This window comes from Bemisia tabaci, chromosome 1, assembly GCF_918797505.1.
Source record: "Bemisia tabaci chromosome 1, PGI_BMITA_v3".
Classification (NCBI taxonomy): domain Eukaryota; kingdom Metazoa; phylum Arthropoda; class Insecta; order Hemiptera; family Aleyrodidae; genus Bemisia; species Bemisia tabaci.
In genome coordinates, this window is record NC_092793.1 from 34,367,626 (window position 1) to 34,385,089 (window position 17,464).

General features: G+C 39.7%; 1 protein-coding gene across 2 annotated transcripts in view; it reads right to left on the bottom strand.

Annotated features, from left to right (window-relative positions):
* The window catches only part of Dp1 (satellite-binding protein 1 Dp1), a 128,449-nt gene that overhangs the window by 95,674 nt on the left and 15,311 nt on the right, over positions 1–17,464 (bottom strand). For both annotated transcript variants that reach the window (XM_019040408.2, XM_072300211.1), the window contains exons 4-5: positions 14,889–15,095; positions 3,901–4,143 (exon numbers count right to left, since the gene is read on the bottom strand). In XM_019040408.2, the coding sequence (XP_018895953.2) occupies positions 3,901–4,143; positions 14,889–15,095 (450 nt within the window). The remainder of the gene's footprint in view (positions 1–3,900; positions 4,144–14,888; positions 15,096–17,464) is intronic.

Here is a 17,464-nt window from a genome sequence, read left to right on the forward strand (position 1 = left end):
CACGGTCCCCACCGGGGAGGGAAAGGGGTCTAATTCAATAAAAAATTTCATTCAAATGCGAAGAGTTCGAAAGATCTCCGAGCTACGGAATTAGCATTGAGTCCGAGTACATCTTCTTGAAAATGTAATCGCGGAAGCGGCCTGCATGTAAATTGACGGAGAGGTTGTATTACTCTCAACCCCCTGTCCCCCTTTTTTTTCGTTTCAGAGCGGGGGAAATCAGGAAATTTACCTTAAATGGTGCCCGAAAATCTGCCATACTTGACGAGGGTCCCTTAAGAAACACGACTAGTTATTAGAATACCAGAAATACATGACGACCGCTCACTTTGGGGCCAAAAGTATCCATAAAACCCCCGCTGCCCCTCTAAATTGCACTTTTGAGGGTCAAGGTGTTGTAGTCTTTTTCCGTAGTTCGAGAATTGACGAGGACTTCCACAGAATACGGCATTTTCGCAAATGAACTGATGAACGTCCGAGCCGATTCTTTCATTGAAAATGTCGTTCTTTGCCACGGGCCCCTTATTTTCCACGTTGACAAAGGAGAGACCCGGTAGCAATTGACTTAATTTATGCCTGCAAGTAATGTCCAACTTGACGAGGACTCTTGAAAAGTTGTGACCAGTCGGAGGACCACAATCCTGGGACTGCCGCCCACTTTAGAGAAAATCATCTATAGGTAAAACCGCCGCTGCCCCTCTGAATTTCCCTCGTGATTCTCTACTAATTCAAGGTTTTGTAGTCTTATTCCATTGCTCAGAGAATATACGAGGACTGGTCCATCTACTAAGAGTGGACGGCAGTCCAGGGATTAAGGTTCTTCGACTACTCGACTCCGACTTATCATGGGTCATCTTCAAGTTGGACATTACTTTAGTCCTTTTCTCTCACATCTCACCTTTGTCGGCGTAGAAAATAGAGAAAAGAAATGAGATTTTTTATGTAAAAATGGGCGTGAACGATCCTCAGTTCATTTACGAATGGGCCGTATCCGGCGAAAGCCCTCGTTGATTTTCAGAGCAACGGAATAAGACTACCAAGCATTGAATTTGTTGAGAATCAAGATTGAAATTTATGGGGGCAGCGTGGGTTTTATGGATGATTTCGTCCCTAAGTGGGCGGCAGTCCAGGGATTGCAGTCCTTCGACTAGTCACAACTTCTTCTTCAAGTTTGACATTACTTTCGGGCATCATTTCAGTCCTTTTCTCCCGGGTCTCTCCTCTGTCGGCGTAGAAAACAAGGGGAGATAGGTAGGGTGTTACTTATTTTTGAAATTTGAGGAAAGTTAATAAAAAAAGGAACGTTTTTTCAAAAAAAAATTTTTTCACCGACCTCTCTGTCAAAATTGGTATCTTGACAAAATCAGTGTCGTTTCGCTATGGACATCATCCAGATTGCGGTACTTCAGAAAAATAATTTCCGTTTGGTTGTATCCGTAGCCGGAAAATCGGCCAGTTGAGTCTGGCCGAAAGAACGGCCAGTTGAGGCGCGGTAACCACCCTCCGACGCGCCTCTTAGACCCTGCAGTGAACTCGAGCCTCTTGCTGCCGACATAGGGTTGCGAATAATTCATCCCAGCTGGAAATTAACCTAACTTAACTCTTCGGACCAAAATTTTGGTCATTTCACCGGATCTCTGAGGCTTTGGCCGTAAAATACCATTTTCAGGGGAAAGGTAAATCTGCTTACCGGGCGCGTCTGTGGGTTCAGCTCCTTTTAGCATTGTCGACCCTATCTCACCGGCTATTCCTGAAGCTTACATCTTTCTTTCTCTCTTGTTCTTTACAGACAACTTGACACATATGTCTACACCTCTTGTTTTCTCTTTTTTAACGAAAGGATTAGTCTTCTTGAGGGAAAATATCCGAAACCATCGTTGAAGAGTTGCTTACAACCGTTCAGGACACTGTGTAGCCGGAGCTTACATGTTTCGATCTCATTCTTGTCTTCAGTCCTCTTTTTGGACTAGAGAGTTGGGATCATGGTTTTTTTTTTTTTTTTTTTTTTTTAAATTTTACAATTACGAACCAAAGGCACCCTTTAGGGCGCTTGAGAGATCGGAAAAAACAATTTTAAATTTTTTAGAGAAAATTTTCCTTATTTCTTACACCTCATAGCACGTTTTGAGACCTGGGGAGCTGAAATTTTCTCAAATTTCAAAAATAAGGGACAATGAGGCTGAAATGGGTGGAAATAGGGGGGGACGGCCCTCCACACAATTCTGCTCGTTCCCTTCCAAAAAAAATCAAGAGCCCAAGATACTAATTAGTCTTGAGGTAAAAGGCATAGGGAATGTAATAAAACCTAACAGTGTTATGTTGTGAATGAACTGAAACCCACAGTAAGATATGATATGTTTAAAACAAGTCAGCAAAATTTCTGTCATCTGTAATATTTAATTCCATTTAATTTGCCATTGATAATGGCTTAAAAATTTTCTCGAGACGTTCCAATTTTCAAAAATTTGCCGGGGAGGCCTCCCAGTTCCCCCTTAGCCCAAATTCTATATCCCCCTGTGCCCCCTCCCACAGAAAATTTCTCGTTCCACCCATGTAAGGGACACCCTAGGGAGGGGGAGAGATTTGACGAAGTTATTAATATTTTTCCTTCAGATTTTCAGACACTTTTAATCTAATTACAAAGAAAATCTTCTACTAAATTAGAAGAGCAATATTGACAAAATTTCCCAGAAATTTGTGATTTCCTTAAGGAAATTTGGCATCGTCTGAAGGCTCATACGGCGGTTTTCCTTGACAGTATACTAAGCGGTATTTTCAGGGACGGTCTTTTAAACGGCAATTTGACACCAGTGGCTTTGATTTCGTTAAGTTATTATTTGGCCCACTACACTCATCTGTCTGACCGATTCAGTGCAGTGCAGTGGCTGGACGTCCGCATCGATATCGCATCGGGCCGATAGCGAAAGACGCGATCTATGCATGGGATTCCTGATTCCCCTGATTGCCGCGCGCCGCGACGACATCTATTTCTGTCCCCCACCAGAAACTCTGTCCATTCAAGAGCTGGTGCGCAACCCATTCCGCGGGCCGCCGTAGCTGTGTATGCCGGGTTGCGGGAAACCATTCGACGCAGGAACTTCGATTCCGCTTGAACCAGGATACCCGGAAATTACAAGCTCATACTGCCTGCACTACGTAGATATTTCTTTAAAATCTAACTATTTGTTCTACAAGTCTGGACCCGAATTTTGATGGCTACGGTCGACCGCAAATTGCTACACCCTCTACAGTAGACATTGAGTTAGGAAAATTGTATTCTTATCTCAACCAGTAAGCAAGTTGAGTTTTTCTTTAAAAGCAACCTCAAGCCACACTTAGTTCCTTAACAGAGCAAACCAATAATCAGCGATCTAAAAACAAAGTCAACAATCTTGTCTCATCTTATGATCAGTCACAAACTTTGCAATGAAAGTCAGGTCCTGGGATGCAGATTTTTTTTGATCCATACCAATTCTTTGAATGCACTGGAAAAAGATTTATGAAGGCAAGGTTTATTTATACCTAACCTTAATTAGCCTATTGTACATGGCGCTTGCAAGAACTTGCATGTAAAATAGCTATTACAATCATTCTGCTCAAAAGGGCCTATATGTGATAATTTTTGTTTAAATATTAAATTATCTTTGGAATGCTGACCTTCTTAGAGGTAAATATTTAATTTTGAAGACAAATGATGAGATGAAAGAAAAAATGAACAGAAGCAATGTGACTCGCCTGTTAGGTACCTTCACAACCTACACCAGCCATCAATGATTCACATTTCATTGCATGTATTGCAATTAGCATTCTTACTAAAAGTCGGAGTGATGTAAAAATTCAACTTTCCTCCTTCAACTTAATTCAAAGCTAAATTTACAATATTCGCGAAACAAAACTTACCAACTCTTCCTGGCGAGCCAAGAGTTCCTTTTGAACAGCTTGAATATCCTCTCGATGACCTTTGATGACCCAGGTAACGACTTTGTAATCCTCTTTTGATTCGGCCTTTATCTTGGAAGCGGGTGGCACGCTGATTTTAACACTTCTCTTCATCTGCAAAGCCTCAATGAATTCATTATCAGCACCGCATAGGAGAGGATGATTCTTGCGGTCAATATCGACTTTCACTGAAGCTTTTTTAGCCTAGGCAAGAAGTTATTCAGTTATTTCAAACATCATTTTACAAGGCAACTGAATGTACAGAGTGAAGAAACATAATTGCTTAGTGTAGTCTTTTGTAAGCACATTGGAGGATTTTTTCAACCACGAAAAGATCATGGCAGAGATATTTGGCATGTAAAGTACACAAAGGCCAAAACTCAAAAATGTACCTCGAAACAGTCTCAACATGAAACCACCTCAATAGTCCTTCGAATGCACTGAAATGTCTATCCTTAGATATTTACTCCTATTAACCTTTCAAAAATCATTACCAACCATTGAGATATGAAACCCATTTCTTGCTCTCCCTTCAACCACCACATCTAGAAGCCCAAAAAGAGTGGAAAATAGCGACTTTTCTTTGTTTCTCTTCGTTAACGTCACAACTAAGTATTTTAATTTAAATCTGACCAATCTTTAGCTACTATATTGACCAATAAAACTGCTTCTTTTCATTGAAATGCCTTGGATTCATTTACTGTCCTTGAATAATTAGTAAGCTCTATTGAGAGCTTAGACAATGAAAGTTTACAAACAAATAAGCTGAGCTCCAAAGGGGAAAAAAACACATCCATAAAGCCAAATGAGCTTTAAAAATATTATTTGAAAGTCCTGTTTATAATGCAGCAAAGAAAGCATTTACAGATAGCTCATCATAAATTGATGAAATAAAGCACGGGGGTAAGACCGCGGAGCGGGTATGGGGTGGAGCCTCCTAGTCAAGAGAGTTTCTATTGCACGGCTCTACAATCATACCAGAGAAAGCTGAGAAAAATGTAATCAATTTGAAAAAGGGCACATCTCCACTTTTTGTGTCATTTCTTTTAGACATCCATGTTGAAGTACCTCCAGAATTCTTTGGGAGCATTCTTACTGATTGCATTGAACATCTAGATTAATTTTGTTACGTCATAGCATTGCTTATAGCGAAGAACTTGATGCCAAAATGACCTTTTTTCAGCGCTTCTTTTCCAACATTTTTTTTGGGGGGGGGGGCCTTAGGGGGGGGGAGGGTTGGAAGTCAAAACCTATGAACCTCAATTACTCTCGAACGAAAAAAGATATTGAGGTCCGGTTTGAACAAGAAATTGTCTACAGGGTGTCTCACGAAAAAGGAGCCACCTTGAATATCTGGCGAACGGGTTGGAATTTCGAAAAACGGTAAAAGACGTGTTCGTTTATATCGAGGGGGACACCTTTTGGCGTATTTGACATTTTCTCAAACCGCGGGGGGGGCGCGGGGTGCCCCCCCGTAAATCGAAATGTTCAAATGGCACCCCTACTTTTTTCTTTCAGAAATCAATTCTACGCAAAAAAACAAGCCACCCTATCCAAACCGGATGTAAATCGGACAATTTTTCAGCGATTGGCAGAGGTTCAAACATTTTTTTCATGCTCTTTTCAAAAATTCCCTACGCTCAATGGAATTGCCGTATCAAACCAAACTCTCCGCCAAAAAAATTCTTAAACATTGCACTTTCAATTAAAAATAAGAAAAAGAAAGGATAAACCCCCAAAAAACCAAAAAAAAAAAAAAAAAAAAAAAAAAAAAAAAAAAAAAAAAAAAAAAAAAAATCTGTACTTGAAAACTTGAGCACGCGGAGCCCTTTTTTGCGATATTGAAATGCGTTTGACCGAACATATCCGAGGGGCGCTCATCGGGAGGGAGTAGTAAGTGTTTGACACGAATTATTATTTTTGTTTCTGAAGCATAAGGAACCATGTCCGTGAAGAAACAGCTAAGTAGAAATACAAATGAATTACCTTTTTTTAAGTGAGTTTCAATGATTTGAGCTGGACCTTGATACTTCTGAGGACGCTACTTTTCTGCGGTGCGTGGCAATTTTCCGAAGTTCATTTTGGATGACCCACGAAGAATGAACGGAGAGTTTACCCTCCTCCTTTGTTGAAAGTGAAAGCTTCCACTTACAACTTCTGATTAGTTTTGAGTTAAAGATCTAGTCAGTAAACTAATCAGAAGTTGTAAGTGGAAGCTTTCATTTTCAACAAAGGAGGAGGGTAAACTCTCCGTTCATTCTTCGTGGGTCATCCAAAATGAACTTCGGAAAATTGCCACGCACCGCAGAAAAGTAGCGTCCTCAGAAGTATCAAGGTCCAGCTCAAATCATTGAAACTCACTTAAAAAAAGGTAATTCATTTGTATTTCTACTTAGCTGTTTCTTCACGGACATGGTTCCTTATGCTTCAGAAACAAAAATAATAATTCGTGTCAAACACTTACTACTCCCTCCCGATGAGCGCCCCTCGGATATGTTCGGTCAAACGCATTTCAATATCGCAAAAAAGGGCTCCGCGTGCTCAAGTTTTCAAGTACAGATTTTTTTTTTTTTTTTTTTTTTTTTTTTTTTTTTGGTTTTTTGGGGGTTTATCCTTTCTTTTTCTTATTTTTAATTGAAAGTGCAATGTTTAAGAATTTTTTTGGCGGAGAGTTTGGTTTGATACGGCAATTCCATTGAGCGTAGGGAATTTTTGAAAAGAGCATGAAAAAAATGTTTGAACCTCTGCCAATCGCTGAAAAATTGTCCGATTTACATCCGGTTTGGATAGGGTGGCTTGTTTTTTTGCGTAGAATTGATTTCTGAAAGAAAAAAGTAGGGGTGCCATTTGAACATTTCGATTTACGGGGGGGCACCCCCCGCCCCGCGCCCCCCCCCGCGGTTTGAGAAAATGTCAAATACGCCAAAAGGTGTCCCCCTCGATATAAACGAACACGTCTTTTACCGTTTTTCGAAATTCCAACCCGTTCGCCAGATATTCAAGGTGGCTCCTTTTTCGTGAGACACCCTGTATAATGAGCCTCTAGACAGGGTAAGAACTGGAGGCTCTAAGCACAGGAATCTGCATCAAAATTTCGCGTAGAATTCAATGGTACAAACGGGAATTCATGAAACCAACTAATAAGCGAGATATTTGCGTAAATAGACTGCGCATTTTTGTAAATCCCGCTCGCCTAATATACGAATGACGTCACATTTGTAGCCAATAGGATTGTCGCAGCGCTGCGCAGCGCCGACTGAGCATCGGCCATCGAAAACGTCCAACGCTCCCAACGCCGGGATCGTAAACAAACGAAAATTGATAACAGGAAGGACCCAAGCACCCAAGCAACTCGAAATCTTTTAATTTTCATTAATTACAGTCCATGTTTGACTTCAAGAAAGCATTTGACAACCATTTTCCTCGTATTTTATAACCTGGAGCCACAGCCTATCGGCTCATTGTAATGTGCACTCTGAGAATCAGTTCCACAAGTCCAAACCCTGACATTCTTTTCTTTGACCATTCTCTTTTCATTCTCGCCACAATTTAAGTGTTATGCAGTTTCTTTATCTAAAATATGTGGTCTTGAATTCATTCAGGAGACAGAAGTTTACCTTTCTTTTAGTATTACAGCCCTTTGACCCCTCAAACTTCACCGATATGACCTCATGTAGTTCAAGGTTTCTCTGGCCCGAACCGAGTGATTACACATCTGAGGTGTGTCTCATGGTTCTTCAAATTAGCAGTTTAGAACTAAATTAGGGACTACAGGGACTCAATCCAGTTCTGCTTTCTTGTTCAATGTTTGTTATCAGTGTCTGTTCTTTTACGTGACCAATCTAGTGCATGCACTGTTACGCTATAAGTACAGGTATTATTGCTTTTTTCCTGCTGTCAGACCTTTTTCTTAAGCCTGCTGATTCACCACAGAATCTGCCCTAGTTGTGTAAATAATTTGGTGTGTAGTTATTGAGTTAATACCTCCTTGCGGTGATGCAAACTTTCTCAGATCCGTCATAAGTGGGTATTGCATTTAGACGATCACTCGGACCAGATGAAATCATGCTCTAGCAGCTTCAAATGTATACTCTGATCTCTGATTCACTAATAAATAACACTTTATGGTGTCATTTATATTTAATCAGTTCAAAGCTAATTCGACAATGAATCATCAATGGTCCGATCGAAAAAGGAATTTTCTGGTGCGTGCTACAGCTGAATCGACATTACCTACAACTCAACTTTCGAAAGTATGAACTTTAAAAAAATTCTTCAGGAACTGGTACTTGGTAAGTATTAATTATGTTAGCACTCTCCTATTTCTGAAGAGATGTGTGTCCTGTAAATTTCAGAATATACTCTCCTGCCATATATCTAAAGAGGAATACAACATCTCAAGTGGGTGAAGTTATAAAATTGTGGAAATTGGTCATTTAAAGGGCTTTTCTGCTCGAAGACATGACTGAACCAATCTGAAGGCTGTGAGTTACGAATGATGGAGGGTCCAAGGTGTCTTCCCTGCTTTAAAAGATAAGGAATTGTGCCTCAGGCCTTAAATGCTATTGGAAATTCCAAACATTGTGAATTCAAATGCACGCTACACTTCATCAATGAATATGGAAATTTGTCTCAGAGAAAATCTGATAAGACCATTCTGGTAGTTATTTATTCCTGGTTTCTTAATTTCAGAATTTTTGTATTCTAGTTATCATCAAATGCTAATCAAAAGATATTGCACAAAACAGTTGCTAATTATTTGAGGATTCATTTCTTAATCAGTATGTTTTATGTGTTTCATGCAGCGACGAGCCTTACTGAATTTCATGAAATGAAGTGATCACACCTACTTACCTGCAACATAGTTAGATCATCCTCCGAGCGTTAAGAAAATATTTTTCCTCTCTTTTAAGAATTCAGGGCGAGTAAAACCTGCTCAACAAAAGTTTGTGTAAGATTGTTCCATTCAAAATCACCTAAGAATCATTTCAATGGTAAAGTTGCCAACGATTCCTATTGAAAGTCGTTTGGTTCACTGAATTTTTCAGGTACCGAAAGATGAAAGGATCTTGAAAAGTCATAGAATTACATCCCACCATGAAAACAAGTTGGGAAAAACAGTTCAGATTGACCAGGGATGACATTTGTAACATTTACTTCTCAAACCAATCTAATGGCCAAACATAGGTATCATTTGCAAAACGTGTAAATTACATATCCTGAATACGTTGCTCAAACTTTCTACATCCAGTTCAGATTTTCAAAGGGAAGCAAGTTAGCATATTGTTTGAATTAATTACTGAATTTTCTGCCCATGTAGAGGAAAAATATCACATTTTAGAGATTTTGTTGAATGATTTTTTAATTGAGAAATTAAGAGGAACAGGAAGTCTGAAACTTTGTGAATTTAGGTAAGTGGTTTCCCAGTTTAGCCTTGTTATTAACATCCTCTTTTTGCCATGAATGATTATCCACAAACGTAAGCATACTCACACTAACTGTCCAACAACAGATCCGTATGTACCCTGGTGATACCTTAGTAACTTCAGATATCTTACCTTTTGAACTACTTGAATGGTTGAAAAATATTTTCACTTCAAGACGGATGGTCATGTCCTGATTGAAGCTTTCGAAAATTGAATGTAGTGTCGATTCAGCCTTAGCACGCACCAGAAAATTCCTTTTTCGATCGGACCATTGATGATTCATTGTCGAATTAGCTTTGAACTGATTAAATATAAATGACACCATAAAGTGTTATTTATTAGTGAATCAGAGATCAAAGTATACATTTGAAGCTGCTAGAGCATGATTTCATCTGGTCCGAGTGATCGTCTAAATGCAATACCCACTTTTGACGGATCTGAGAAAGTTTGCATCACCGCAAGGAGGTATTAACTCAATAACTACACACCAAATTATTTACACAACTAGGGCAGATTCTGTGGTGAATCAGCAGGCTTAAGAAAAAGGTCTGACAGCAGGAAAAAAGCAATAATACCTGTACTTATAGCGTAACAGTGCATGCACTAGATTGGTCACGTAAAAGAACAGACACTGATAACAAACATTGAACAAGAAAGCAGAACTGGATTGAGTCCCTGTAGTCCCTAATTTAGTTCTAAACTGCTAATTTGAAGAACCATGAGACACACCTCAGATGTGTAATCACTCGGTTCGGGCCAGAGAAACCTTGAACTACATGAGGTCATATCGGTGAAGTTTGAGGGGTCAAAGGGCTGTAATACTAATAGAAAGGTAAACTTCTGACTCCTGAATGAATTCAAGACCACATATTTTAGATAAAGAAACTGCATAACACTTAAATTGTGGCGAGAATGAAAAGAGAATGGTCAAAGAAAAGAATGTCAGGGTTTGGACTTGTGGAACTGATTCTCAGAGTGCACATTACAATGAGCCGATAGGCTGTGGCTCCAGGTTATAAAATACGAGGAAAATGGTTGTCAAATGCTTTCTTGAAGTCAAACATGGACTGTAATTAATGAAAATTAAAAGATTTCGAGTTGCTTGGGTGCTTGGGTCCTTCCTGTTATCAATTTTCGTTTGTTTACGATCCCGGCGTTGGGAGCGTTGGACGTTTTCGATGGCCGATGCTCAGTCGGCGCTGCGCAGCGCTGCGACAATCCTATTGGCTACAAATGTGACGTCATTCGTATATTAGGCGAGCGGGATTTACAAAAATGCGCAGTCTATTTACGCAAATATCTCGCTTATTAGTTGGTTTCATGAATTCCCGTTTGTACCATTGAATTCTACGCGAAATTTTGATGCAGATTCATGTGCTTAGAGCCTCCAGTTCTTACCCTGTCTAGAGGCTCATTGCATCTTTAAAATTCTAAAGGTCAAAATCCCGAAATCACATTTTCAGGTTAACATTTTTGTTTTCTTTTAGTTTTTGAGCTGCAAAAATTTCTTTTCAACAAAGAATTCACAAAGTACTCAATTTTTTATTTGAACCAAAACCAGTTTTTTAAATTTTTCGTCTCTTTCCGAATCCAACGAGTGGTCCACTAGGCTGGGGTACCAAAGGATTCAAGAGTTATGGACGATTCAAGTTTCCGCTCCTTGTGCGCCGACCAATTTTCGAGCGCCAAAGTATGATTCTAAAGCCGGATTTGCAAATTAATAAATCAGATTAAATGTTCAAACCGTGCATAATACATTTTTAGGGACTCTTGAGGGTTACCGCTGAGTTCAAAAATTACAGGTGCTACCAAAAATACTTTTTTTCCGTGGCATTACTTAAGAGGCCCACCGAGTGCCGGCCGACCGGCCGCTCAGAGGGCCTCTAAAGCCGGGATTTCCTCCAAATGCTCATCGGCGCGGGCGGTAGCGCCCAACGCCAATTGTCATACGAACCCGCCCTTATTTTTGCCAGGCGTCGACGCCTGGCGAAAGTAACTTTTTACACAGGCCCTTGCGAGAATTGGCGTTGGGCGCTACCGACCCGAGCTGATAAGCATTTGGAGGAAATCCCGGCTTAAAGAAGCGCAACGGAAAAAAGTGAATTTTTGGAAGTACCTGTAAATTTTGGATTCGGCGACCCTCACGAGTCCCTAAAAATGCATTTTGCACGGTTTGAACATTTAATCTAATTTATTAACACCCAAATCCGGCTTTGTAACCATATTTCGGCGCTCGAAAATCGGTCCGCGTGGAGCGGAAACTTCAATAACTCTCGAACCCTCCGGTTCCCCAGCTTAATGGACCACTTGTTGGATACGGGAAAAGACGAACATTTTAAAGAACTAGTTTTGGTTCAAAGCAAAAATTGAGTACTTTGTGAATTCTTCGTTTAAAAGAAATTTTCTCGGCTCCAAAACTGAAAGAAAGCAAATATGTTAACTAGAAAATGTGATTTCGGGATTTTGACCTTTGGAATCTTAAGATATGCAATTTTAGACGCTTTTTCGTTCAAACCGGACCTCTATGTCTTTCTTTGTTCGGGTGATATTGAGGTTCATAAGTTTTGACTTCCAACCCCCCCTAGGGTGGGACTTATTTTCTTCAATTGACAATACCAAGTGTAGCACATTCTTGAATGGTTCTATGTGATAAAAAAACGCGGTAGCCAAGAGAATTTTGGGAAAAAAAAATTTCATCCCGGTGAACACAGAGCCTAAACATCGAGATTTTTCAGTTTTTTTTTTTGGCAGTTTCGCCGAATATTTCTGATATTTTTGCCAGCAACACGGATTAGACGCTAGATGTCCAAAAATTGGTAGGTACAAACCTAGCATTTACCTTGCAGATAGAGGGAAAATTTTTGTTTTTCTCCTGGGCCACTCTTACTTCGCTTGGTAATGCCGAAACTCTCCGCTCAGAAGCTCTAAAAATCTAAATTTCGCCGTTTTTTAACATATAATGAACTTTTTGAGCAACCCTTAATGGCTGTAAAAATCCGAAAATTTGCGGTAAGCAAGTCCATACCATCAGTATGGAAGGGCAAATGTCAGAAAACTCCTAGGTCTTTTATTTTCGGCCAAGCTGTGCCCACGATGGTGGAAAACCCGTCAAAAATAGCTCAATTTTAACAGTTTTTTCGCGTTCGAAAATTTATTGGACATCCTGTAATGACAATGAAGGTCCGGAAATTTGTGGAAAGTAATTTCATGCTGTTTGTACGGAATAAAATATTTTACTTGCTTCCTTCGTCTTATATTCTTCGTCCTGCGATCCCGAAATGGCAGCGAAAACGTCAGAAATGCCTCAACTTGGCCGTTTTTGGAGAATTTTTATGAACACCTTGTGGTGGCAGTGGAGGTCCGAGAATTTGTGCAAAGTAAGTTCACACCCTCCGTAAGGAATAAAATAATCTACTTGGTTCCTATGTCTTACATTCCTCGTTGTGCGGTGCCTGCAATCACTTCGAAAACGTCAAAAATACCATTCTTCGGCCGTTTCTTCAATGGTGAAATTTATTAGACACCCTGTAATGATACTGGAGGTTCGAAAATTGGTGAAAAGCAACCATACTGATGGTGCAGACCACCGGTACGGAAGGAAAAATTTTAAAAGATCCATAAATGTTTGTTTGTCGCATGGTGCCTTCATATACACAAAAATCTTGAAAAATACCTCCACTTTGACCGGTCTATCGCTATCAAAATTTAATAGACACCCTGTAATGACGGTGGAGGTCGAAAACTTTGCTGAAAGTAAGTTCATTCCATCTTCATGCAATGAAAAATTCTACTTCGTTCCTATGCTATGCATTCCTCGTTGTGCGAAGCCTGCAAGCACATCGAAAACGTCAAATATACCTGAATGCAGCCAAATTTTATTCCACATTATTTTTGCAGACACCCTGAACTGACAGCGGAGGTCTGAAACTATGTAAGAAGCTAGTATTGAAAGAAAGAAACTGATAAATTTAGGTATTTTTCGCCTCACTCCAGGGCGTCTAGCGACAACAATAAAAAAATTTTCGCGTGTGAAATTTTTTTGGCGCCCTGTTTTGACACCAGCGACTCTTATAAGTGCCAAGCAAATATAGGTTGTACATCAGAACGGAACGGCAATCGGAACTGGTAGTATGCACCACCAGTATGGTTGCTTATCACCATTTTTTGAACCTCCAGTATCATTACAGGGTGTCTAATAAATTTCACCATTGAAGAAACGGCCGAAGAATGGTATTTTTGACGTTTTCGAAGTGATTGCAGGCACCGCACAACGAGGAATGTAAGACATAGGAACCAAGTAGATTATTTTATTCCTTACGGAGGGTGTGAACTTACTTTGCACAAATTCTCGGACCTCCACTGCCACCACAAGGTGTTCATAAAAATTCTCCAAAAACGGCCAAGTTGAGGCATTTCTGACGTTTTCGCTGCCATTTCGGGATCGCAGGACGAAGAATATAAGACGAAGGAAGCAAGTAAAATATTTTATTCCGTACAAACAGCATGAAATTACTTTCCACAAATTTCCGGACCTTCATTGTCATTACAGGATGTCCAATAAATTTTCGAACGCGAAAAAACTGTTAAAATTGAGCTATTTTTGACGGGTTTTCCACCATCGTGGGCACAGCTTGGCCGAAAATAAAAGACCTAGGAGTTTTCTGACATTTGCCCTTCCATACTGATGGTATGGACTTGCTTTCCGCAAATTTTCGGATTTTTACAGCCATTAAGGGTTGCTCAAAAAGTTCATTATACGTTAAAAAACGGCGAAATTTAGATTTTTAGAGCTTCTGAGCGGAGAGTTTCGGCATTACCAAGCGAAGTAAGAGTGACCCAGGAGAAAAACAAAAATTTTCCCTCTATCTGCAAGGTAAATGCTAGGTTTGTACCTACCAATTTTTGGACATCTAGCGTCTAATCCGTGTTGCTGGAAAAAATATCAGAAATATTCGGCGAAACTGCCAAAAAAAAAAACTGAAAAATCTTGATGTTTAGGGTCTGTGCGCGCCTGGTTAAACATTTTTTTTCTCAACATTTTCTTGGCTACCCCATTTATTTATCAGATAGATCAATTTAAGACCGTGCAACATTTGGTTTTGCCGATTTAAAAAAAATAAGTCCCACCCTCACCCCCCCCCCCCCCAATAAAGTTTTTTGAGAATCCGAAAATTTGGGAAAAGAAGCGCTCATGTATGAGTAATCGATAGACAAAGTTTGAAGAAATTACACAGGGGGGGGGGGGGGCGGCGGCAAAAAAACCGTTTTTGCATCAAGCTCTTTTACAGTTTTTTGTCTCTCCTAAAAATTGGCAGTTTTTGACATGTGCTCTTTTCCCAGGTGGTCCTTCAAATGTGCTAGGGATGTGCGGCAAAGAAAATTGAATTCAGTTCTTCACTCACTTGTAAAACTGATGGAAAAAATTCGGCAAAAACTCAAGAGATGTATACTTCAATTTTTACTTTTAAAAAAAAAGAAAAAAAGAAAGAAAAAAGAAGAAAAAAAAAGAACCAATAAAATTACCTGCTCTTCGCTGATTTTCAAAATTTCTGCACAAGCTAATTCAATGTTCTCAGCGGCACCAACAACAAGGATTTGATCTGATTTGTCATTGTGGCCTGGGATGGTGATTCTAGTCTCAGTTTCTTTCTCTAAGTCCTTAAGGCGCTGGCCGTTTTTCCCCATTATCATGGGATAGGATTCTTTTGGCACAGAAATGCTTTTGGTTTTCTGTTGGCAGATAAAAATGTACGTCAGTCATAATATGGATTTACATGAATGATAAAAATTGATGAAAGAATGAACATGGACAGCTTTGATATTGAATGACGGTGTGTCAAAAATGGTACGTGATGCGCCTCTTCAAGACTTTCTGATGGATCCACGCATCGTAGTTTTTCACTGTGTCAATGTTGAAGTTTAAACTAATTCATTAAATATAATGCAAGATTTTGCATCTCTGTGTCATTACTCATATGCATTACTTCTCATCATGGATGTGGTCACCTGAGAACTTTAGTAATAAGTTCAGGCTCCCTCGCATGTGAAGTTCTAATTTTTCTTGTATCAGTCCTCTCTTTCACTTGTTAGAGTGCGTCTGCACGATGTCATAGTTAAAGCTTTATTTCTTTCGATCTATTCTCAAAATTATTCTACGAGGTGTTATTTCGTTAAATCCCTCATCCCTTAACAGGTTATGGGACCCAGGGTGAATGTGACCGTCGTGTGACAAACAATCGTGCGGAAAAATCACGAGAATGACGAAAATTTTAATCAAAAATTACGGGAGACAAAGTGCCAACGGACGGACGACAAAGTGCCAACTGCGGGCGACAAAGTGCCAACTAATGAGCTTGTTCAGTAATTCGTAATTCTTGCATTTTTGGAAACTAGAGAGTGCACATAGTTCACAGGAATTTTCCCCGATTTTTTTGAGCAATATTAACCCACGAAATACGAGTCAAAAAGTCCGTATTTTGGGCTCCCAAAACGCGCGCCGCTTGGCCTATCTCAAAATGGCGCCCATTCGATCCGTCCGGCGGTGGCCACACTTTTGACCTAGCGTGCCGGCGAGGTACCTCTGCATGCCCCTGCCACGTGTGGGTCGTAAAAACAAAAGAAGATTGATAACACAAATGATCCGAACAACTCGAAATCTCTTAATTTTAATTTATTTAAATCCATTTTCGACTTCAACCAAGCATTTGGCAATAATATTCATCGTATTTTACAACCTGGAGCCACGGCCTATCGGCTCATTTTAAGGTGCATTCTGAAAATCAGTTTTACAAATCCAATGTCCAAACCCAGACTTTCTTCTTTTACTTTTTTTTAACCATTCTCTTTTCACTTTCGCCTCAAATCAAATGTTTTGCAGTTTCTTTGTCTTAAGTATGTGGTCCTGAATTCATTCAAGAGTTAGAAGTTCACCATTTATTCAGTATTATAGCCTTTTGACCTCTCAAGCTTTACCGATATGATCTCATGTAGTTCGAGGTTTCTTTGGCTCAAACTAAGTGATTACACATTTGATGTGTGTCTTGTGGCTCTTCAAATTCGCAGTTCAGAACTAAATCAGAGACTACAGTTACTTAATCCAGTTCTGCTCTCTTGTTCAATGTTTGTCATAAGTGTTTGTTCGTGTCTGTTCTTTATAAGTGACCACTGTAGTGCATATACACAGTTATGCTATCGGTACAGGTATTATTTCTTGTTTTCTACAGTCAGGACTTTCTCTTAAGCGCAATAATTTACCAAAGAAAGTCACCTAGTTGCGTAAATAATTTGGTGTATAGATATTCTGTTAATATCTCCTTGCGGTGATGCAAAGTTTCTGAGATCTGTCGTAAGTGGGTTTTGCATTTAGACGGTCACTCTTGTCTGATAAAATTACTGCTCTAGCAGCTTCAAAATACTTTGATCTCTGATTCATCACTAAATGACACACGTGCGGTGTCATTTATCTTTAATCAGTTCAAAGCTATTTCGACAATGAATCATCAAAGGTCCGATCGAAGAAGGAATTTTCTGGTGTGTGCTGCGGCTGAACCGACATCACAACTCTACTATCGAAAGCATCAACCAAGACATGACCATTCGTCTGGAAGTGGAAATATTTTGCAACTCATCAGCAGGCCGATTATTGAAGGCTTAGAGCAACCCGACAAGACATCAAATTCCGATATATTGCATGTATAAGATAGGGCAATGTCTTATCATGTCCGGCTGACATAGTTTCAATAATCGGGCCGCTGGTAGTTTAACAGGTAAGATTTGTAAAGTCACTTAGGTATCACAAGTTACATTCGCATCTGATGTGGAACAGTTTTTGTAAGTATGCTTACCTTTGTGGAGATTAATTGATAACAAAACGAGCATATCAATGTCAAAGCCCAACTGGAAAACCACTTACATAGAGTTACAAAGTTTCAGACTTTCTGTTTCTCTTCGATTATAAAATCATGCAATGAAATGTTACAAATGTCATCCCCAGATAACCTTAACATGTTCCTGACTTACTCTTATGGGAGGATGTAATTCCATGTCTTTCCGAAATCCTTCCATCCGTCTGTACCTGAGAAATTCAGTGAACCAGCCAC